Source organism: Theobroma cacao, chromosome 2 (genome assembly GCF_000208745.1).
Source record: "Theobroma cacao cultivar B97-61/B2 chromosome 2, Criollo_cocoa_genome_V2, whole genome shotgun sequence".
In the NCBI taxonomy this organism is placed as follows: Eukaryota; Viridiplantae; Streptophyta; class Magnoliopsida; order Malvales; family Malvaceae; genus Theobroma; species Theobroma cacao.
The window spans coordinates 2,583,477-2,600,814 of NC_030851.1; the positions used below are offsets into that span (position 1 = coordinate 2,583,477).

The 17,338-nt window shown below is 38.1% G+C and overlaps 3 protein-coding genes and 1 pseudogene across 4 annotated transcripts; 1 reads left to right on the top strand and 3 right to left on the bottom strand.

Annotated features, from left to right (window-relative positions):
• Positions 73–2,001, bottom strand: LOC18607469 (coiled-coil domain-containing protein 124). 2 transcript variants are annotated; one of them, XM_007041648.2, is made up of 3 exons: positions 1,235–2,001; positions 966–1,089; positions 73–814 (listed from the first exon to the last, which is right to left on the bottom strand). In XM_007041648.2, the coding sequence occupies exons 1-3, from the start codon at positions 1,790–1,792 to the stop codon at positions 807–809; spliced, it is 690 nt and encodes a 229-aa protein (XP_007041710.2). In that variant the 5' UTR covers positions 1,793–2,001; the 3' UTR covers positions 73–806. The 2 variants fall into 2 exon arrangements, with proteins under 2 accessions (XP_007041710.2, XP_017970973.1); XM_018115484.1 differs by having other exon boundaries at positions 95–814; positions 970–1,089; positions 1,235–2,000.
• On the top strand, positions 5,766–9,375 carry LOC18607470 (rop guanine nucleotide exchange factor 1). The gene is made up of 5 exons (XM_007041650.2): positions 5,766–6,318; positions 6,731–6,847; positions 6,946–7,484; positions 7,911–8,264; positions 8,721–9,375. Exons 1-5 carry the CDS (start codon positions 6,039–6,041, stop codon positions 9,150–9,152), a joined length of 1,722 nt encoding a protein of 573 aa, XP_007041712.2. The 5' UTR covers positions 5,766–6,038; the 3' UTR covers positions 9,153–9,375.
• LOC18607472 lies at positions 9,320–13,605 on the bottom strand (annotated as a pseudogene).
• Positions 14,589–17,268, bottom strand: LOC18607473 (F-box protein SKIP23). The gene is made up of 2 exons (XM_007041653.2): positions 15,999–17,268; positions 14,589–15,163 (listed from the first exon to the last, which is right to left on the bottom strand). Exons 1-2 carry the CDS (start codon positions 17,202–17,204, stop codon positions 15,134–15,136), a joined length of 1,236 nt encoding a protein of 411 aa, XP_007041715.2. The 5' UTR covers positions 17,205–17,268; the 3' UTR covers positions 14,589–15,133.

Consider the following 17,338-nt stretch of genomic DNA (forward strand, 5'->3'; position numbering starts at 1 on the left):
TACAAGATTTAAATGAATGCATGAGGATCTAATTGCTCCACTACAAGATAAATATCATTTACTGGATCAGCATTTCAAGTTTGCAATTGCAATATTCAAGCATAAATACCTTCAAAACAGCCATTCAGTAATTTTCACTAAACTTGGCATCCAAGAATTTACAACATTTGTCCATGGAAAAATTTGAAGCCAGAATCACCAAAAACCGATAAGCATTCCAATAATCCAATCACATTGATCTGAGCTACTTGAGAAATATCACTAAGAGGCATAGCCTTATCTTCCCACTATATTCCTCAGGCTGGTAGACTTTCACGTAAATAAGCAAATCTACTGACATATTCGTGCATTGATACTTTGGAATTTGGATAGTAGAAGAGGACTCAGAAGCAAGCCTAACATGATTTAAGTCACAAATGCACATCATGTATCGATCTTTGCTAATCCTTGAGAGAAAGGAAAACCTTCCAAACAAGCTTAATCTGTAATTTGCACAATCCATGCCCAGAACTATTTCTCTGCATGTACAACAGTCAATATTTTCCAGCACTTATGAAAAGGACAAAGAAGAGGGCAAAAAACCAGACTTATGTAACTAAACAAGAGAGGCATGATCTGAACAGTAATGATAAGAAGCCAGCATTATCAGTTCAATCAAGTTTTATTTAGTTTTAAGCAGACACTGCACATATTGTAGGCCAGCAACTGACACAAGTTTAGAAACCACAAATGCATCTCGGCACCCAATATGTTCCAAGTAAAACTCGCCTGCTATTCTAGCCTGAGGAAAATTCAGAAGTGATCACTCAGCAATCTGCACAAGCAAAATAAAACTTATGTTAGACAACAGAAACACTACAAAATTGTCATTGGTAGTTGACACAACCTAACCAAATCAACCCATCAGATCATTTCCAGTTAGCAGAGGGCATGGACACGGCATTGGTTCAAAACTGGCTACATACTTGCCTGGTTCAGAGGATTGTCTGGAGATTTCTTCCATAGTTTCCATATCATGTCCTTGTACTGATTGTGAGTAAGACCCGGCTTCTCTTCTTTCAGCCTGGGAAGCTCAGCTTCCTCAAATGCCTACATTCATTCATAAAAATAACTCAATAATATAATTAATGCTGCATGGTATAAAGATTAAGGCACTAAATATACTAACCTACAATTCTAATAAAGAAAGTAATTGATAATTCAGCAAAGCAGAAAGGCGGCGCGTGTAACGTACCTTAAAGGAAGCCTTAAGCCGCCTCTCAGGGTGGCGATCCGCGGGAAGATTATCCTCCACAGACATTTGCGCAATCGCCTCCTCCACACTCCTTGCTTCAATCAAGGAATCATCCCTATTCGTGTTCGTCACTAACACCATCCTCTCATACTCTTCTTCCGCAGCGGTCCTAGTCTGCCTCTTCTTCGCCTCCTCCGCTTTCTTCGCCATCTCCGCTTGCTCCTCCTCTCTCTTCTTCCTCAGCTCCACCTCCGTCACCTTCGCCACCGGAATCGACACGCGGTTCGCCTTCTTGTCGGGTTTCTTCATCGCTTTCTCGATCTCCTTCTCCTCCATCTCGGCTTGACGACGCGCCTCCGCACGACGAGTCGCCGCTTCGGCTCGTTTCTCCGCGTCCTCCTCGCGTTTCTTGGCCGCCTTGGATTTGGGACCCTCGGCTTCGCGCCAGTACTGCTCCTCTTTCTCCCGAGATTCCCGCTCTTTACGCTCTGCTTCGGTAGCGCTCTTGCGTGCACGCGCCGCCTCGGCTTTGTTGTTTACCCCCATCTTTTTCGGCATCTCGTCGTCGAGTTAGGGGTGACTTAGGTTTTCGGTTTCCTTTATCGCTATTTGTTTTTTAATATTTTCATAAATTAATTAATCCAAAATAAATTTTGAGAAGTGAGAATATTCCAGAAGACTTCCTGATTGCCTTGCCGATTTGAACCTTAGAAGCTTTAATCGATTATCACAAAAGAGCGGTTACAGTTATGAGCGAACTCCCGGGTTTGATACTTTCTCCTTTTCTTTGTTTATTTATTCCCTGCCATATTCTACCGTTGGGCTTTTGCAATGCTTGCTTTCTATCACTATGGACCGAAGGCCCAGTGCTCTTAAGTATAATCCAACTCGTCAATAGTAATTGGGCCCGTAATTCCCATTCCTTAGCCCACTACTCTCAGCCTTTGGGCCTCGTTTGGTTTAGTTCTTTGCAATTTTTGTATTTTTTATTTTTATTATACTATTTATAATAATCACAGAGTACCTCATAAATATAAAAAGATAATTTTTTTATCAAAAATCAAAATAAATAATTTTAAAATTATGAATACAATTTTTAGGGTTCTCTTTTTTAGATTTATTTTTTAGCGAGACTGTAATTTTTGGTTTATTGATAAATTACAGAATGTATACATTAACAGAATTCCAAATATAAACTTAGAATGGGTTTATATTTAATATACTATCAAAGTAAAATATTTATAAACTATCATTTAACCACGGAATGTCATCTTGTGGATGTACAAAAGTAATTTTTAAAATTATGAGTATTTATTTGTTAGAATTCTTGATATTTAAAATTATGTTATTAACGAGATGATAATATTTTAATTTATTAATAATATATAAAACCTATACACTGAGGGAGAAAATTTTGGAATGGGTTTCAACTTTCAACCATACCAAAGTAGCATGAAAGCTTGAAAAAGTGACCAAAGCTAATAAAAATCCATAAATAGTAGTTCAAACCATTCATAGTCAAGCCACCTAACTAAATTGGTAAAATGAACAAGTTAACTGTCTTAATAAATATAGCAGTCCTCTACCCTTTTTTGCCATTAAGCATTTCCTCACTTTGGCCCCTACCCCAACACCAACCGCTTTTTTCCTATTCTATGATCCATTATTTGCTCATTATTCCTTCTCTTACATGGTTTTTTTTTTTTTTGGACAGCTTTTGATTTGAAAATGGAAAGTTTTCCACAGACATGTTCCAACAGCTAGTTTCTAGCTTTAGAACCTTAAAGAACTATACACAAAAGTTACAAAAAAGTTGTAATAGCAAAATGAATTAATTCGTACTATTGGTTCGGACTAAAAATTGGATTTGAATCGAATACGATATGAGTAAAATGGTTTAATTTAATTGATTTATTAGGCCTATTGGTCCACAAAGTTTAATCCAATTAATTTATTTGATCGATTTTTTGTTTTAAAATTTTTAAACCGAATCAATTAAAAGATCAAACTAATATTATATATTATTTTTAAATCTATATAAAATATATATTTTCATTTCATATTTTATAATTATTGATGAATTTTATAAATTTGAATACTGTAATTTGCAAAAAAAAAAAAAGAGATAAAATTTTAGTCATTTTGATCTAAAATCGAACTGATCAAATCAATTTGATATTTGATCAGTTCGATTTTTTTTATGTTTGGTTGGTTTTGATCGATTTTTTCTAAAAATGTTTAATTCGTTTGGTCTTGAGGTATGATAGATCAAACCAATCAAATTGCCTAATTACTCACCTTTATTGCTCCTACTTTGTTAGCACATTCATGAAACGTAATTTTTAAAAAACTCTTAAATTATTTTAAAAAATTCAAATGATATTTATTTTTTTATTACATTCAACTAAGTATTTATATTTTTATTTTATATTAAATAATTTTTTATAATTAATAATTGATTAATTATCATTTTATATTCATATAATAAAAGTGATAAAAAACTGTTAAACTATTTAAAAAAATTCAAATGATATTTTTTTATTAAATTTAATTAAGTAATTATATTTTTATTTTGTATTTAATAAAATTTATAATTAATAATTAATTAATTATTATTAATCAGACGTTATTTATCATTTTATATTCATATGATAAAAATGGCTACAACTCACTCACGGTTAATTAGTTGATTATATTCAAAAGTTTACCTTTTATGTAAGTAATATGATATTATACCAATTACCAGTGCTTGAACCTTTTTTTAATAGTTACATACATATTGATAAATTTATTAGTAAGGTTATTCATTAATCGAAATTTTCATAAACATTTTTAAAATATGTTTGCTATTCAATAAAATTTTGTGATTTTTATTAATAAATATTTTAACGTCTGAATAAAATAAATAAATATTTATATTGAGCCTCGTGGCAGTGAATATTTCGATATGCCGATGGATACTTAATTGGGAAGAGTAAAGCTCACATTAACAAGTGGGCAAGTGTAGTGACTACTGGTACCACGAGTTGCGTCATGCATGTGCTTAAAGAAAACATATCTGGTTTTATCCCCACACGTCTTTGGGATTTTACTAATTTATTTAATTACTTCGTAATCAGCGGTATCATTAACTCCACATTCCAGTCTCAATAACTGATTAATACTTAATTAATTACCCATTGATTAATACTTAATTAATTACCCATTAATTAATTGAAGTCTCACCAGGGTCAACCATCATACGTTAATAAATGATCAACGATCCAAATTGCCTTATCAGCCGTTGGATTTACATGGGAAAGAAATAAACAAAATAAACGGCACCTTATTTATCTTACCACCATTAATTCATGTATACTACCCGACCAGCCGGCCTATGATGTTTTATAAGCCTCAGCTCAATCACGTGTATGAAGCTCCATCGCTATCGATGTGGTCCTCACTTAGGAACAATATAATTCCACCGTGCCTTTTTAATCAGCAGCATGCGCTTGGGGTCCTATGTTGACGGCTATGATCTAACTGTCCGATCTGATTTGGACCGCTGGTCAAATTGTTTAATCCCGTCTGCTTGATCCGATTTTAATGACGCAAACATGAAAATCTGCTTCTATGAAATCGACAAGTGATACAGTGACACGTGTTGGAACAAGCTTTTCCTGGTTGATATCAGCTGCTGATGTATGGCGTGTTTAACGTTCAAAAACGTAGTATCGGCTGTAGACGTAACCATATCCGACATCGATTACTTCTGGTCCGCACAATGTCAGGCTTTTAGCCGCTAAAGATTCTTTACATTCCTCACATCCCGACCGTCGAATCAAGCAAGGGTCCCACTTTATTGTCAACGGTTGAGATTGCATTAAACTGTCCCGCCCCAAACTTCCAAACCCCATTAATTGCACTTCGCACTGAGAAAGATGAATTCTAAAACCCGATTACGTTCCCAATCGATCCAACGCCTTAGGGATGCGAGCTCACAATATTTTAATATAAATGTCCGCTTCCAAACCTTCACTCCCACCGGCGAAAAAACTAACCGCCGTTTGGTCCCTTTCACACGCCATTCCCTCCAAAATCAACACATGGGCCCCACACCACCCGTCCACGGAAGCAAACTTCGCGCCATGGCTGAGAAAAATTAAGCCAAGGCATCTAAAATATTACACGGTGGCAAGCAGAGGAAAAAGGAGAAAGAGAAAGTAAGGTGGTTCATTGATGAATATGTGTTCATGATGAATTTATTAAACTCACGGTAGGCTCGATATGAAGCAATTATCAATTATGGAATAATTTCTGATAAAATAAAATATGTGCCACGTGGGGAGATACGCTGCCACATCATCAACAAAAGCCACGGTGGCAGTGGAGGAACATGATAAAGGGGAAATAGGGAGGGGTCCAGTGGAAAAGGCCCGTGTCGGGTGGTGAGGCCGAGCTGTGACGGAAAGACAAGCACTGGCAACGCCGTCTCTTTTGCTTTTGCACACAAAAACATCATCAGTACCAGTAACAGTATTAAGCACACAGTAACAATTTTAGAGAGAGAAACCAAAGTAAAAGTTTCAGTACTTATAGAGAGAGAAAGGTGAAGAAAAGAGAAAAACTTATGAGAGAATGTGAAAGGGTTTCTTATCTCTTTCACTTTAGTCTTTATACCTCTTCTTCTTCTTCTTCTTCTATTTCTAAATTTCCAATCAATCATTTCACCACACAGCCACCACAGCTAGCGCCAAATTTCTTCTCATTGTAGCAAATGTGCGGCTGAGATTTGTTTGTTTTTTGGTAGCCGTTGGATCTCGTGATGGGAAGTGTATCTTCAGATGATGGCTCTGATCAGCAGAGCGTGCGATGCGGGAGTTATAGTTTGAGTGCTGACGTCAGCGAGTCCGAGAGTTGCAGTAGCTTTTCGTGTCGGCGGTTCGACGGAGAAGGTTGTTCGAGTTCGATGACGTCATCTCCGAGGTTACTGGCTGCTGGAGGGTTCGGTTTTCAGGTGCCGGTGATGTTGCCGGTCATCGGGGGGAAGGATGTCGTGATTTGGGATGATGAGAAGCCTGAGAAACGGGACAACAACTTGTCCGGTATTCTCGGTTTCTTTGTTCATTTTTTGGTATTTTTTGCCTTAGATATAATAAATTCTTCCAAGATTTTGGCTAATTATGGGCTGACGCGAGATGGGGATCTATGCTTACTACATTTTTGAGTGAAATGATTTTCCTTGTTTCTATTTGTAGCAAAAAAATGTAATTATGATCTTTCCTGTGCCTTATAATTGCAAAAATGATAAATGTAAACAATTAAAAAAAAAAGAGACAGTATGGAAGAAAAATAAAGATAAAATTGCAGTTTTTACAACTTATTTTATTTCCATTTTTAGTTATCCTTGTATTGATTTTTTTTCATTTTTATTTGTCTCTGTTTTAACAAGGAAAGCCAAAAGTGATGTTCTTTTAATTTCCACTGATTTTCTTAGTATTTTTCAATGTTATGTAGAAGTTGAGATGATGAAGGAGAGATTTGCCAAGCTTCTTCTAGGAGAAGACATGTCTGGAGGTGGGAAAGGAGTGTGTACTGCGCTTGCCATTTCGAATGCAATCACAAATCTCTCTGGTTAGTGTAGTTTTGCTTATAATTTCTTGTACTGTTTATTTTTATGTAATTTATAAATTTTCTCCTAAGCTAAATGGAATTCTTGTTTGTGATGGCAGCGACCGTCTTTGGTGAGCTGTGGAGGTTAGAGCCTTTAGCACCGCAGAAGAAGGCAATGTGGAGGAGAGAAATGGAGTGGCTCTTGTGCGTGAGCGATTCGATTGTTGAACTTGTACCATCGATACAGCAATTCCCTGGAGGGGGCACGTATGAAGTCATGGCAACAAGGCCACGCTCAGATTTGTATATAAACCTTCCTGCCCTTAAGAAGCTGGACGCAATGTTGATTAGCATGCTTGATGGGTTTCTCGAGACTGAGTTTTGGTATGTTGATCGGGGGATAGTTGTGGGTGATGGTGGTGACTGTGATGCTTATCCATCATCTGTTTCTGGAGGGAGGCCCTCAATTAGGCAGGAAGAGAAGTGGTGGTTGCCTTGTCCAAAAGTGCCACCGAATGGTTTGTCAGAGGATGCAAGGAAGAAGTTGCAGCAATGTAGGGATTGCACAAACCAAATACTGAAGGCAGCCATGGCAATTAATAGCAGTGTGCTTGCAGAGATGGAGATACCTACTGCTTACTTGGAGACCTTACCAAAGGTATGTGTATGTGTTTCTCAAATAATGATATTTTTGCAGTCTTGCTGAAAACCACATTAGCTATCCTGCATTGGTTCTGTACCTTGGGTTATAATACTTGAATGTTAATGGTTACTACTCGAATTGATTTGTCAATTTGGGAATTTTAATCTCCATATGAGAATCGTTATCGAGAAACCTGTTAATCAAGGAAGGTGCTCAAAGTAGGAATGAAAAGTTAAGAATGGCTTTGGAAGGGAATGGACATGTATGATTAGATTTCTCCATGGAATGTCAAAATAACAGGTGTATTTTGTGTAGCATTGAGTTGAAAATTGACCCTCTTTGACAGCTCTCACGAACCAACTTTTTTTTAGCATAACTTTTCTTACATTTGATTAAATTTTAACAAATTTTCCTTGCCATTTGATGTCCAATTGCCATCAGAATGGAAAAGCTTGTCTAGGAGATATCATCTATCGCTATGTAACAGCCGACCAGTTCTCGCCAGAATGTCTCCTTGATTGCCTTGATCTGTCAACAGAACATCACACCCTGGAAATAGCTAACAGAATTGAGGCAGCAGTACACGTTTGGAAGCAGAAAGATCATAGGAAACACATGACTCATGGAAAAGTTAGGCGCTCATCGTGGGGTGGAAAGGTCAAGGGCCTTGTAGCTGACAATGAAAAGAATAATTTTCTGGCCCAAAGAGCTGAGACTCTCTTACATAGCTTGAGGCTTCGTTTTCCTGGTCTTCCACAGACAGCATTAGATATGAACAAAATTCAATATAATAAGGTATTTTGCACTTATTCTTTATGAAAAAAAAAAAAAAACCCTAAGAAGTATGTATTGTCTGTATTATCCATTATCATCAGAGTATTATTCTAGCATGTGTCTTGTCAAACCATGTGGCCTAATAAATAGGATTGAGCTCCTTGTCGAGTTAGTGAGGATAGGACCAACTTATGATGCTTCCTTATTTCTTTGCAAATGTGCATCGTCATCTTGGGACCACAGCTTTTTAGTGGTATAATGGGGCCTATAATGAGTGAATTTACAATAAATGTTATCTTTTTCTGGTAATCTCTCTTAAAGCGAAAGTTGAATCTCATCCACTAGTTCGGTACATTATGTAAGCAGTGGATGCCACAATGTTGGTACATTTGCGGTTTGCATTACTTCTTGTTTTATGGAGACGACCTTTGAAGGCAACACTGAAAGTAGCCCCCATTTATTATTTTTTAATTGCAGGATGTAGGGCAATCAATTCTTGAAAGCTACTCGAGGGTGATGGAGAGCTTGGCCTTCAACATTATGGCAAGAATAGATGATGTCCTCTATGTTGATGATGCTATCAAGCGCTGTGCTGCGGCAGAAACAATTTCCCTTTTCAGCCGGAGCAGTTTGAGTGGTCTTCCAATCCAGAAGCGAATGTCTCCGAGTCCCTTCTCAATTCAGCACAGCCCTTATGCCTCTCCTTTTGCAACGCCAACCTTCTGTTCTTCAACTCCACTCACTGGGAGCCCAGGAAGGGCAGCTTCCTCTTTGAAGAGAAATGGTCTTAAGGAGGAACCTGACTGGAAGTTGGAAAAAGCATATGGGGCTGAATTCGAGAGGGTGTGGTCATATACGGGGAGCCTTAGCGCAAGAAGAATTTCTGAAAATGCTCCTGAGAGAGATTGATATGAAGAGATTCATGACCCTTTGTGAGATAAAGTTTCTGTGTTCTATGAATAGTAGAAAAGAAGTTGCACAGTTTCGTTGGGTGGCTGACAGGTTAAGAGAAAATTGGTGATCTAATCTTTTGTATATTTCTTAGCAGTAGAAATATCAAAGTTTTGATTTTTTTAATATTTTTTTTTCAACTTCAAATCGTGTTAGTCAAAGGGAGAAGATTATGCTTTAATCGAATTCCTATTAATGCTGTTCATTAAATGTAGTTTGATTAGTGCACTTGAGCAGCAGCTGTCATTCAAATGACCCAAGTTACTCAGAGCAAAACAGTAGGTGGCCGGAAAAAGGAATTCATTTCTAACCAGAGAACAAAGAAAACAGCAGAAAGAGTTTGCTGATGACTTATGACAATGAACTGAAAGCAAATTGAAAACTTAGCATTGAAAAACAAAAAACTTAGATCAAGTGTTAGCAACAACAAAATTTGAAGCTGAACTTTGAACTTGGAGAGGGAGGCTTGCCGCCGGATTCTTGTCCTCCAGAAGTTATTGTTTCAAGAGATTTACCTCCAACTTCCCTGGTGGAAGATGCTGAAGAAGTAGAGTTGCTTATAACTTCTCTCGGAGAAACCACTGAAGGATAAGCGTCGTTTTCAACTTTTGGTAATGCAGAAGTTACCCACTCAGGAGGTGGCCAGAACAAGTTACGGTAGGCAGGGCAATTCTCTAATGGACTAGCACTACCATTTTCTAAATCAAATACAAGCATACCCCTCTCTTGAGAATGACCATATCGTGGAGAGATGCAGAGATCAGTCGAATAGAATATAAGGTTTCCTTTACCCCAAGAAAATTCAGAAGCTGATACAGAAATGGCTTGACGCATACCCAGAAACAAGATTTGATCCCCCAAACTTTCCATCTCATCCCACCTCTGCTCTTCTTCATCCATCTTGAAAATTCTAAAACTAATCGCCTTATCGCCTACAGGGCTACCAGGATACACAGCAACAGCCAACAAATTAACACCAGACTGAACCAACAACTTTCTGCTAGTAGGAGAGCCAACAAGTCCTAGGAAACTAACGCTTAAAGATTGGTCAACGACAATAATTCTTCAGTCTAGCTCAATAGCATAGGACTTGCCATTGAAGGAAATCATATCCTCAACACTTGACCCCATTTGAAGTAGAGTCCATTCCATTTCTCCAGATCTCAAAACAGCCAAGACGTGAAATTCGGCGAGCATCATAAAATCATCACTGTTAGTACTAGGCCAGATGATGGCAACTGTTTTTTGTGTATTGACGGTATTCAGGCTCTATGTCATGTTCGACATATACATTACATTGACCAACAAATTCATGACCCAATTCAGCGGCCTGAAGGTTTGTTAAATCCAACACCTTAGGAAAACTAGCTGGAACTGGCGGAAGATATTTCAACTTAGAATCCGAAAGAGGTTGCAACAGTTGCATTCTGACACAGACGGTACCATCTCTGATCTTGACCAACCAGCAACCAGGGGCTGCTTGATGATCGTGGCTCCCAGGCAATCTAACCAGGACAAAGGTGTCTCTGGTAATACCGCCGAGGGAGCACTGATATCGAGTTTTGTTTTGTGGAGGGAGATATTTGGGTAAACGGTAAACTTTTGGTGGAAAAGAGGAGCGCCATGAAGAGCAGACAGATCGGAATCGAAGAACATCAAAACGGATTTCAAGGCGTTTGGCTATTAGAGTTAGAAGTTCTGGTGGGAGCTGAGACCAACCTGCCATAACTTGAAATTTTTGCAGGGAAGTAAGACGAGCAGCAAGCAGTTTAAGGTCAAGGGCATTTCCAAAGCTTGCATGCTTTATCTTTTCCTTTTGTCTTGCAGGTTCCAAGAAAGCGATGGTGCTAACGTGCTAGAACACTTGAGCCACACTCAGACAAAAATTGTCCGAGGTTGAGCCATTTTACGAAGAAAAAAACAAGAAATTATGGAAAAAAATTGGAAACTCTAAACAGTTTTCAAGAAAGTATCGTTGACTGCAGATTTGTTTTGTCAACCGTTATAGTATTTTCATATCTGTACAAATGCATGTGCATGTGACAAGATAAGGAATTAAATTAAAGATGATGATGGGGAACTGATACAGCCTCAATGTTATCCTGGAAGAAAATGACATTCACTTCATACTGCATTAGTCGAGGGAAGAAGATTATGCTTTAATCCAACTGTTATATGAATTAACAGAGTGCACCTAACCACAAGCTGTCATTCAAATGACCCAAGTTCCTTAGAGCAAAACAAAATGGAATTACAGCAGAAAGAGTTGCTGATAACTAGTGACAATTTAACTGAACAAGCACTACCGTCAATCTGTCATCAAGCCAATTGAAAATTTAGCATTAAAAATAAAAGACTTAGATCAAGAGTTAGAAACAACAAAATTTGAAGCAGAACTTTGAACTTGGAGAGGCACGCTTGCTGCCAGTTTCTTGTCCTGCAGAAGTTATTCTTCCAGGAGATTTACCTCCAACTTCCCTTGTAGAGATTGCTGAACTCGAATCAGGATCCTCGCAATCAAAATCTGTTGCAGCGGAAGTTGCTGAAGAAGTAGAGTTTCTTATAACCTCTCTTGGAGAAACTACTAAAGGATAAGCCTTGCTTTCAACATTTTGTAATGCAGAAGTTACCCACTCAGGAGGTGGCCAGAACAAGTTACAGTAGGAAGGGCAATTCTCTAAAGGACTAGCACTACCAATTTCTAAATCAAAAACAAACATACCCATCTCTTGAGATTGACCATTTCGTGGAGAGATGCAGAGATCAGTCGAATAGAATATAAGGTTTCCTTTACCCCAAGAAAATTCAGAAGCTGATACAGAAATGGTTTGACGCATACCCAGAATCAAGATTTGATCCCCCAAACTTCCCATCTCATCCCACCTCTGCTCTTCTTCATCCATCCTGAAAATTCTAAAACCAATCTCCTCATCGCCTCCAGAGCTACCACAATTCACAGGATTCCCAAAATCAGAATCTGAATTGGAACTTCTGAGGAAAAACATTTCCACAGCCAACAAATTATTACAAGACTGAACCAAGAACTTCCTGCTAGTGGGAGAGCCAACATGTTCTAGGAAACTAGCGTTTAAAGATTGGTCAACGACTATAGTTCTTCCTCCTCGCTCAATAGCATAGAACTTGCCATTAAAGGAAATAATATCCTCAGCACCGTGCACAATTTCAGATAGAGTCCATTCCTTTTCTCCCGGCCTCAGAAAAGCCAAGTACTGGACAAAGAAGCCAAATAAGGCGACAATCATAAAATCATCGCTGTTGGTACTAGACCACGTGATGGCGACTTTTTCTCTGTAGTCTTGGGCTTGAGGCTCTAGGGGATGATCGATGTATACATCATACCGACCAACAAATTCATGACCCAATTCAATGACCTGACAGTTCGTTAAATCCAATACCTTAGGAAAATTGATCGGAACTGGAAGAGGTTTCAACTCAGAATCTGAAAGAGGATGCAACAATCGCATTCTGACACGGTCGGTACCATCTCTGATTTTGACCAACCAACAACCAGGGGCTGTTTGATGATTTTGGCTCCCAGGCAATCTAACAAGGAAAAAGGTGTGTCTGGTAATATGGCTGAGGGAGTAATCACATCTACCTTTGGTTTTCGATGGGAGATATTTGGGTAAAGGGAACACTCTTGGTGGAAAAGAGGAGCGCCACGAAGAGCAGACAGATCGGAATCGGAGAACATCAAAACGGGTTTCAAGGCGTTTGGCTATTAGAGTTAGAAGTTCTGGTGGGAGTTGAGACCAATCTGCCATAACTTGAAAATTGTTGCAGGGAAGTAAGACGAGGAGCAAGCACAAGCTCTAAAGGTCAAGGGCACGTCCAGGCTTCCATACTTTGCCCTTTTTTGTCTTCCAGGTTCCAAGAAAGTCAATTGACAAAAGACAAGGATTTGTGCCACGTCGAGGAACTTTCCGACAGAACAACTAACAAAGAAGCGAGGAATCAAGGAAAAGAAAATAAATCAGTAGTAAATATTGGGCTGAATTTGCCCAACCTGATGGACCCTACGCACCAACAGGAGTTGCCAGCCTGCTACCTATAAGAACGCCTTTCTTTTGCTTTTGTAAGGGAAAAGAGGAAAAGAAAAGCAATGCTCTCTGCTTTCATTGTTTTTGGGTTTTGAAAATGAATTTGATCATACTGAAAAAGTAATTAAAGAAGAAAAAAGGAAAACCCTTGAAAGGAGTTCCTCTTAACAGTTTTTCAAGAAAATATTATTGACTGCAGAGTTGATTTGTCTACTGTTATAGTATTTTCTGACAGTATTCAGATGCTTACAATTGGCAATTAGGATAAGTCTGTACAAATGCATGTCCATGTGACAACATAAGGGATTCAATTGAAGATGACAGGAAATTGAAAAAATAACATTGCAGCATTACAATGTTTCGTATTGATTAAAATATTAAAAAGATATATTGTAGTATTTGATTTACAAATAATTTAACGAAAATGTAATGATAATCTCTAAATTTATTTTTATTTATAAAAATAAAAAGTTCATATACTGTACGTTTTTGTACTAAATAAAGTTTTTATATGCCTCATGGCATGAGAAGGTGCAACTACAGAAGCAAAGATGTCAGGCCAAACAATAATTATAGCTTGAGGAATTTGTCTTGCATCTGCATTTGGAGACAAAGGTAACACATAATAGCATAGCAAATTGTCAGAGCACATAGTCGACTTCAAGCTTCACTAATGGCAGAAAAGAATAAAGCAAAAATTTGTATTAGCTTAGCTGCATTTCTAACCTAAACCCAAGCAACGTTCCAGATTAAAGAATCAAAGTCAATCAAAGAAACATGAGGAGAAAATCTGAATCTTTTAATGTCAACGTTCTATAAATGCTGCAGCTGTCATTCAAATGACCAAGTTACTCCCGAAAAACGAATTCATTTCTAAGTAGCCAACAAAAGAAAGCAACAGAAAGTGTTTGCTGATGACTCATGACAATGAACTGAACAAGCACCACCGTCAATCTGTCATCAAGCAAAGATCAAACGTTAGAAACACCAAGAAGCTGCACTTTGAACTTGGCGAGGGACGCTTGCTGCCACTTTAAGGAACTTTACGACAAAAACAACTAACAAAGAAACAAGAAATTAAGGGAACAAAATGAAAAAATAAATCAGAAGTCGGTGGTTTTGAGCTTACTTCTAGGTGGTGTAAAAATATTGGGCTGAATCAGCGCAACCTGATGGATCCTACAGACCAACCAGGATTCTTTTAAATGGGCAAGTGTTGCCAGCCAGTTACCCATAAGAACGTTTTTCTTTTGCTTTTACAAGGGAAAAGAGGCAAAAGAAAGCTTTGTTCTCTGCTTTTTTGTTTTTGGCTTTTAAAATACTGAAAAAGTAATTAAAAAAAGAACAGAAAACCCTTAAAAGGGGTTACTCTTAACAGCTTTCAAGAGAATAACGTTAGACTGCATAGTTGTCTTGTCGACTGTTATACTGTTTTCCATAATCAGCTGCTTACAATTGTCAAATTAAGATAAGTCTGTACAAATGCATGTGCATGTGACAAGATAAGGGATTAAATTAAAGATGATGAGGAGGAACAGATACAGCCTCAATGTTATCCTGGAAGAAAATGACAATCAGTTTAGGCCCCTGTGCTCAAAGCTAGAAGGGAAAAGATAAACCTTCAAAGGAACTGGGATACCGCCAAGTCACCAACAGATCTGGTCATGATTGAACTCCCTACGGATCAAAAGCGTTTCTTGTCATGATAGCAGCTTCTGTTGCCCCACAAGTAAGCAATCCAAATAAAGACAGATTTTTGGCTGGATGTGCTAAATGAACAGCCAAATACTTCAAATCTCAAATGCATATACAAAGAGCACCCATAGCAAGATAATCAGGCAAATACAACCCAACCGTGAAGCAGAAGTACAATATGTACTAGGCGGATTCTTCAATGTTTATTTGTGCCTGTTGTGTTCACCAAATCAGCTTTTAACATGCTGTTACACATAAGACTGAAATGAAAGAAAACATTGGCAGACAGTACAAATTTACTGCAGAAATACTAGTTACAAGAGGCAAATATCCTCAATTCACAGTCAGTGCAATAACATGGAAAAATGTGCATTTATGAGTTGACAACTTGGTGACCACCTTATGGACAAAGTGCATACAACTACAATCCAAAGGGAATTTGGATCCAAATTGCAACAAAAAGTCAAAGTAAACAATCTTAAACTGATAGAATAGTGGCTATGCAAAGAAATCCACATGCTAACTCCATCCAGCTACTCAAGAGTCATCTAACATGAAGATTTCTCTTTCGCTTATTCAGTAAGTTAACATTAAATGCATAGCATCAACGGTCACCATTTCAAGACATAGCTTCAAATTAACAAGGCCATACCATCAAATCTGTGCTTTCCTCTATTGTCGACAGTAGTTTATAGTTGACTACCAGTCCATAACTTTAATAGAAAAATGGTAATCACAAAACAGAACATGAGATTCAAAACATATTCAAGGAGTTGGTCATGCTTTCGTGCTTGTTCTATCCATGATTCCTCTTAACTCAGGAGGTCCAATGCTTAATATACTTGCTTTTTCATTGGAAAAAATTATGTGGATTCTCAGTTGCAAAAGACAAAATTCTAGACAAATTTAAATTATAAATTATTGACCAATTTTAAGCATGATTCTTCGATTTGAAATTTGAATCTTCATCAAAATTGCAATAGCCATAGCGAATTGAAAGTACATAAAACTCAACCAAAATCACAAGAATGCAAAGTAAAATACTCACATCCAATGTTGTTGAGGAAATCCAACGAGGTGGTGGCCAGAACAGCTTGGAAAATTGAGGAAACTTCCCTAATGGTCCTATTGAACCATTTTCCAAATCAAATACACCTACATCACAACGCTCCGATTGCCCATCTTCTGCCCCAAGTGAATAAAAGAAATTATCTGCAAAAATTATGCAGTTCCCTCTACACACTGACAAATCTTTCGCCGATGCAGAAAAAGTAAAATCATCACCCAAAAACAACACACGATCATCCAAGTTCTTAACCTCAACCCATTCCTTACCAACTTCATCCAACTGAAAAACCTTAAACCTAACTGTCCTCTCATTCATATAAATAGCAAGGTTCTCAAAATACTCCTCAACAAACCCTAAACCCGTCCATGAACACGAACCTTCCTCAGCTTCAAAACTCAAATACATATCAACCAACAATAACTCACCCTTTGACTCAACCAAAAACTTCTTGTCACCACCAAACACAGGCATCCCAACCACACTTGTCTCAAAATCCATTCCCACATGCACAGTCCTACCGGTATTATCAACTGCGTAGAAATTCCCTTTATACAATATCACATCATCATAAGGAGAAGGCATGTCTTCAATGATAGTCCATTTTTTCTCACTAGACTTAAACATAGCTAATTTCCCAGAAACATGAATAGTAAGTAAAACAAAATCATTAACATTGTTATCTAAACAAGATACCACAACTTTTTCCATGTATAAGTTTCCCACATCACCTAGATAACTATGGTAATTTAAATAATGAAGCACATATTCTTCACCCAATTCAAAAACTCTAAAATCCAACAAGTTCAAAGGTTTGGGGAAATTATAAGGGAGAGAATCGAAACGGGACCTTGAGAGAGGATTCAAAAGCTGAATTCTGTTGTTTGGCACATCTTCTTCGATTTTGATTACCCAGGAGGCTGAAGAGTCTGCTTGGATATTGGTTTCGGGTGATCCGAGGAGGAATACGATACGTTTTGAGAGGCAAAAACCGAAGGAGGTGTCCGAGATGCCACCGTCATCCGGGAGGACCGGGAAACGGGGAGCTAGACGGTGGCGTTTGGGCGAAGTAACGGAGGATCGCCACGTGGAGCAAACGGAACGGAAGCGACTGACGTCGAAGGATTTGTCTAGACTTTTGGAAATAAGGTCTAGGAGTTCCTTGGGGAGCTGGGTCCAATCTGCCATAGCTGATTTTCTCGGGAAAGTGATGGAAAAGAAATAGAACAACGTAAGTGCGAGGGAGCCTTCTATGTTAAAGGAAGAGGAGGTCTATTTAAATGGGCTTTTGCGTTGGGCCAAGTCCAGCTAGAAAGTTCTCT